This window comes from Sinocyclocheilus grahami, unplaced genomic scaffold, assembly GCF_001515645.1.
Source record: "Sinocyclocheilus grahami isolate Dianchi unplaced genomic scaffold, SAMN03320097.WGS_v1.1 scaffold991.1, whole genome shotgun sequence".
Lineage (NCBI taxonomy): Eukaryota > Metazoa > Chordata > Actinopteri > Cypriniformes > Cyprinidae > Sinocyclocheilus > Sinocyclocheilus grahami.
In genome coordinates, this window is record NW_015506170.1 from 169,709 (window position 1) to 176,729 (window position 7,021).

Sequence of the window (7,021 nt, forward strand, 5' to 3'; positions counted from 1 at the left end):
CAAAGACATTGGTTAATAGAATGGGATTAAATACATAAAGGATATTTGTGTTGTTTAACATTTAATTATTGCAGGTTTGCGTCGTATTCTGAGTTGCATTATTTTTATTCATTTTGAGGAATACTGAATCTGTGTTTTTTTTTATTTCGTGAGTGAGATGAATTAATTCATATTCATATTTATTTTACAACTACAGTAGCATCTTCTGATTTGTCAACATGGGGACCGGAGAGCTGTCGATCAATAAATTGAAAAAAAAAAAAAACTTGCGTTACTTGTCCGCGTTGGGGAAAGTTACTTTTAAAAGCAATGCATCACAATATTGCGTTACTCCATAAAAAAGTAACTAATTACGTTACTTAGTTACTTTTTATGGAAAGTAATGCGTTACGTTACTTTTGCTTTACAACTACAGTAGCATCTTCTGATTTGTCAACATGGGGACCGGAGAGCTGTCGATCAATAAATTGAAAAAAAAAAAAAAGTAACTAGCGTTACTTATTTGAAAAAGTAACTCAGATATTCTCTTGTAAATTAAAAAGTAATGCGTTACTTTACTAGTTACTTGAAAAAGTAATCTGATTACGTAACTCGCGTTACTTGTAATGCGTTACCCCCAACACTGTATATGACCCTGAACCACAAAACCAGTCTTAAGTCGCTTTTTAGCAATAGCCAAAAAACATTGTATGGGTCAAAATTATCGATTTTTCTTTTATGCCAAAAATCATTAGGATATTAAGTAAAGATCATGTTCCATGTAGATATTTTGTGAATGTATTACTGTAAATATATCAAAGCGTAATTTTTGATTAGTAATATGCATTGCTAAGAACTTCATTTGGACAACTTTAAAGGCGATTTTCTGATTCCAGATTTTCAAATAGTTGTATCTCGGCTAAATATTGCCCAATCCCAACAAACCATACATCAATGGAAAGCTAATTTATCCAGCTTTCATACCATGTATAAATCTCAATTTCAAAAAATTGACCCTTATGACTGGTTTTGTGGTCCGGGGTCACATATAATAAAATAAATAATACAAATAATAATATATGAAAAATATAAACTTTTCCCAGTATTCTATTTTTTTTTTATGTACTTGTATATGCCTTACAGTAATAGTTGTGTGAGTGTGTAAAATAACAGTTTTAACATACAATTTTTTAATTAGTTTTTGTTTTGTTTTACAATTTCCTTTCAAAATGTTAGTACAATCAGTAGTGTGTTTCACAAGTACAAGTGATATTGTTGAGCTTCCATAAATGCATTTAGTCAAACATACTGTAGACTGCAAATTATTTTACTCTCATTAAAAGTGCCCGGATTTGTTTTATAAATAAATGTGCTATGGCCTTTCTTGTAGGATAAACAAGTATCCGGATTGTGTCTGTTTAGGGGTTTATGCGCAACAGACATCCGTATTCTATTAATCTGGTCTCGCCGCTTCCGGTTCAAGCATTTTGCATATGCTTCGTTAAATATGATGCCGTTTTACTCAAGAATGAAAACTGCTACCCAGAGAGACTGTGAGTAAATGTGTGTATTCGTGACACATGCAAGCTCATTTTGGTCCATTTACGACCCCTAAATGAACTAGTAAAAAGAGCCTGAATCAATCAGAGAGGATTCAGAAGAGACGTAAATCACTCCTACAGCCGGAGAGCAAGTTCCTGCCCAGCAACACACAGTTCTTCTGTCTGGATCTCAGGAGAGGAATTAGCACCTTCCCTTTCAGTCCAACTGCTGCTTATAATTCAGCTGGATATTAAAGAAATACATCAACACAGCAATTATGCAGTCATGATGAAGACAGCTCGCAGCCTGAGGGAAGATACAGCTGCCCCTCCAACACAGAGACTACTTCCCTCTTTAGTGTTTTATTCTGGATAATCACATAAGGAGCGAGCGCTCGGCCGCGATAAGAAATAGGATGCCAGTTTAGGCTGCCTGCATCTTTTAGCGGGGGACGGTACAGCTTCATTTTTTTTCCCTCTGATCAAATGTAGTCATTTTAAGAGACTCCTCTCAGTGTTTACAAATGAAAACGCTAGGATTGCTAACAGGGTGGACATAAAGGACTAGCATTAGCATTGCACAGTGACAGCTTACAGTACATAATGATTCAGTCATTTTAACTGTGATATCGTGTGAAATGTTTATATTCATCACACTGATAATATGAAAAAATGATGTTTTTCAGGCTGGTCCTAATGAACATGCAACAATCTAATAAACAAACAGATGTTGCTTCTATCAAGGTAGAAATCATATTTGTTTTATATTTTATTAAATAAGTTTTTTATCACAAAATCACAATAAATCGTAAAATATATAATTAGATTTTATATTTTCAGTTTTCAATTTAATTTTAGTTTAAGTTTTAGTAAGTTTGAATAATGTTATATTTTAATATTTCTCTTTAGATTGAACACTTGTTTATTATTTTTTGTTTTTGTTTTTAGTTTTAGTCATTTTAGTATTTAATCTTCAGTTAGTTGCTAAAACAACATTTTTTATAATTTTTTTATTTTAAAGGGGTCATATGATGCGATTAAAATTTTTCCTTTCTCTTTGGAGTGTTACAAGCTCTTGTTGCATAAAGAAGATCTGTAAAGTTGCAAAGACTAAAGTCTCAAATCCAAAGAGATATTCTTTATAAAAGTTAAGACTTGTCCACGCCCTCCTAAAACGGCTCGTTTAAACACGCCCCCACATGTCTACGTCACTGTGTGGGAAGATTTGCATAACACCGCCCAAATGTTCATTCAAAGAAAGTAGGCCTAACTTTTATTCTCGCTGTAATATTGTTGCCTCCGTCGCTATGTTTTGGAGATGCAGTGTGGTTCGTTGTGAAAGCGAAACTACTTTGTTTGGCCTCCAAAAGAGGACGATATCCGCTTCGTCATGCCTGGAGCTGATCTGTGCTGGTCACTGAGGAAATACATCAACTTCACGCTGTGGATCACCAGATCGGCTTTCACCATGGACGAAGCGGAGTCCAGCCCGGGGTCATCACATGTGGTTGCCGCAAGCCTGCCGGCCGTTCCTCACTCAAGCCCGCTGTGTGTGATGCTGTGTGACGCATTTTATTTCCTGAACAGTTACTTACTGTTTCCTAGTATACAATGGGTCAGTGCTCAAAGGCTGTTATATAAAGTGGGGCAGTTCCAACTTTACAAGTACAGTCTGGCGCTTCTGACTCACAGACTGTAAGTACATTTTTTATATTTAAAGAATTTGCCACTGACGATTCAAACTTTACACGGCGTGATACGTAAAAACAACACGTAAAAACACAGTATAAGTCATTATAATCAGTAATTATGTCCCCACTGGTTGCAACAAATGCCTCGTTTGTAATGGGTTTTATTGTTTTTTTTGTCTCGCTGTGCCGGGAGACGGCATCACAGACAGTGTGTTAAAGGGGCGTTACATTTCTGTCACACGCTTAAGGCATTCAGCCAATCACAACGCACTGGATAGCTGGCCAATCCGAGCACACCTCGCTTTTCAGACCGATGAGCTTTGTAAAAATTGACGCGTTTCAGAAAGGCGGGGCATAGAGGAGCAACAATAATGTACATTATGTTGAAAATAATGTGTTTTTTGAACTTTAAACCGCATAAACACATTTCATTACACCAAATACACCAAATAATGTTTTTTTAGCAACGTCATATAACCCCTTTAAGTTAGTGAGTTTTTCATTTAAAATTTATATTTTATTTATTTCAGAAACCGAAAATGGTGTTGCCTTTTTTTTTTTTTGCCTCTCTTTTCTTTTGTTGTTGTTTTCCCTTTAATAATGATGTCACTTCCTGGAGGATGATGTCATCAAGGAACTGAATTTTTAAAAAGAAACATTGGGAATACAGTATTTCTGATAAATAAAAATTTTTTTCCTTGTTAAATGTGCAGCACTTGGATAATGTTGCTTGATATAATGTGACAAAAGACTGAAAAACAATTTTGATTAAATATATATGTAAATAAATATGTGGGTTTTAATATTCTAAAAATATTTATATAAAAAAAAAGTATTAAGTACATTTAAAAAAAATCATAAAATATAAAACAGGCCTGAAAAAAAAAAAACATTGTCATGCAATTTTATTTATTTATTTTTTGCTGCTGAGCTGAGAATTGCTGGAGTGAATAAGAGATGACATGTAAACGGTCGGGACTTTCAACCTGACACACTCAATCACATCACACGCTGTACCGGCGCTACCACGTACCCGCCTGGCGCTCTGCTCCACTCCCCCAATGCATGCCTGTGAAGAACCTGGACAGGCGCGCGTGTGTGTGTGTGTGTGTGTGTGTGTGTGTGTGTGTGTGTGTGTGTGTGTGTGTGTGTGTGTGTGTGTATGTGTGTGTGATGAAGAAAGAGGAGTAATAACTGTACTTCATTCACATTCAATCTTGTTATTGCCATAAAGCTGTAAAACATTTACCTTGTCTGGAGTAGTAAAGTGTTCTGATCCTCGCTGTTGCAAAACGTTACATGACATTTGCACAAATGTAAGTCAAAAGTCGTTGATGTCATAAAAAAAACTTGTTCGGTTTGATCTGCAGTGATGGCATTTGTCATCATGATGCATGTTCATTTCTCTCTCTCAGTTCCAGCCATGATAACATCATATCCCAACAACTCACTGGCAACGAAAGGAGAGAAGATAGAGATGAGCTGCAAGACGCATGGTGAGAAGCCCATCATGGTTAGATGGGAGAAGGAGGTGGAAAAGGAAAAGCAGTCACACATGATCAATCCAGACATGTGGCGGCACACGGTAATGGTCAAGAACGTCGGCGACGAGGTCGTCTCCACCCTGCAGGTCAGATTCTTCATTTGTGCATTGTCATGCTTGGCCTCTTCGATGCACATATTTCAAAATGAAACAACCCTTCACACTTAGTCCAAAATGTTATACTGATGCTCCTAATTCATTAACGGTAAAGAGGTCTTTCAGGTACACATACTTACTGTTATATTTTAAAAGTAAAAAACTATAGAAAATAATATATTGATATATTTATTCATATAGTAATTTATTATAGTTTACAGGTAACACTTTACAATAAAGTTCACAAGTTAACATTAGTTATAGCATGAACAATATTCTACTGCATTTATTGATCTTAACTAATGTTAATTTCAACATTTACTAATGCATTATTAAAGTTGTACTTGTTAACATTAGTTAATGCGCTGTGAATTAACATGAACTAACAATGAACGACTGTATTTTAATTAACTAACATTAACAAAGATAAATCAATATTGCAATAGATGTATTGTTCATTGTTTGTTCATGTCAATGAATACATTAACTAATAGAGCCTTATTGTAAAGTGTTACCAGTTTATATAATAAATGAATACAAATTCAACTTGAATAATATACAAAATATATAGACTGCAGCCTAAAAATGCTCACCAATGGATAATTTGTTATTTATTTTTTATATTTTATATAGATAGATAGATATTATACTGTGTGTATATTTGACTGAAAAAAATCATTTCAACCAATTTATTAATAAATATATGATAATAATGTTTATTTTATGTATATAAAATTGGTTATTTGTTTTATTATAATTATTTATAATATTTAACATTTATATTACTAAAATAAATAAATGAACAAACTATATAAAATGCAATGTGTATGGTTTTTAAATATTGTTGTATTTACTAATATTATTTAAATGGTAGTTTGATAAAGAAATTTATATTATATTGAAATATATTTGACTACAAAAATTATTTCAAGCATATAAACATAAACCACAAATGCAGGCATAAATGAAACAAAATCAGTCCAAACTTTTAAGTGGTATTTTTTTTATTTGTATTATTATTATTTTATAGATAGTGTTTAACCATTGGATATAAGAATATGTATTTTTAATTCATGTTTTTGTTGTTGTTTGTTTTTGCACTTTATATTTATGTGACGATATACAGTATATATATATATATATATATAGGTGTACACTCTTAATTAGGTTCCAGAAGTGGGGTTTTTAAAGCAATGCTAAAGAAGAACCTTTCATTGATAATTTCCTAAAATAACCTTTTTTTTCCCCTTGCGTGAACAACATTTTTATTATCTAACAAATGTTTATGGAATAGAAAGGTTCCATGGATGCCAATTAAGAGTACATGCCAATATATGAGGTCTTGCTTATAAACACTATCATTTCATCATCTGCAGGCACCGCTGAAACATCTCCAGAATGGCGTGATCAGGGGGTATCAGGTGTGCCATCGAGAGCACTCCATAAACGGCAGTCACCAGTTCGTCTGCATCAGCATGGAGGCCACGGGTGAGACAGAGTCCCTGAGCCTCAACAACCTGAAGAAGTTCACAGAGTATGAGGTGGTGGTGCAGGCCAGTAACAGTGCCGGCCCGGGACCTGCTTCCAGTGAAGTCCGGGCCACAACAATGGAAGATGGTAAGCCATTGTAATCATTCACATGATGCAGCAAATTTTAGTCCCTCAAGGTAATAGCTTTCATTTTTTCTTTTTTTTAAACCAACCATCAAAAATACCATGATATTCACCAAGCACATTTGTAATATTTGCTGCCATCTAGTGGATACTGGAGATGTTTACAGTGCTTAAAACTTCTGTAAGGACTGTCAACCCAATTCAAGTTAATTCATCAATTTCAATTTCTTTCACACCTACTGTACACATTCTGAGCCAATGAGTAATTAGGCTATTTATTTTTTCTATATTTCTCTTGTGTTCTCAGTACCCAGCAGAGCTCCAGAGAAAGTTGTGGCCACCGCTGCTTCCCCTGAAAGCATCTCTTTGTACTGGCAGACTCCGTCCAGGGAAGCTCTCAACGGCGTTCTACAGGGTTTCCGTATCATCTACTGGGCCAATCTACTAGACGGAGGTACAGCTCAGAACCTAATGAGTTTAATGTGCCTGAAATAGCATTCGTTAATATTTATAGAGAGAGCATGAATAATGTATAGAATAATATATATATATATATA

General features: G+C 34.5%; 1 protein-coding gene and 1 long non-coding RNA gene across 2 annotated transcripts in view; one reads left to right on the top strand and one right to left on the bottom strand.

Moving 5' to 3' along the window:
- Window positions 1-7,021, top strand: part of LOC107565274 (Down syndrome cell adhesion molecule-like) — an 83,299-nt gene that overhangs the window by 58,636 nt on the left and 17,642 nt on the right. The window contains exons 12-14 of the mRNA XM_016250496.1: window positions 4,627-4,841; window positions 6,227-6,467; window positions 6,772-6,918. Of these exons, the coding sequence (XP_016105982.1) occupies window positions 4,627-4,841; window positions 6,227-6,467; window positions 6,772-6,918 (603 nt within the window). The remainder of the gene's footprint in view (window positions 1-4,626; window positions 4,842-6,226; window positions 6,468-6,771; window positions 6,919-7,021) is intronic.
- LOC107565256 (uncharacterized) lies at window positions 149-348 on the bottom strand. The gene is made up of 2 exons (XR_001606350.1): window positions 319-348; window positions 149-265 (listed from the first exon to the last, which is right to left on the bottom strand). It is a non-coding gene; the product is annotated as an uncharacterized lncRNA (long non-coding RNA).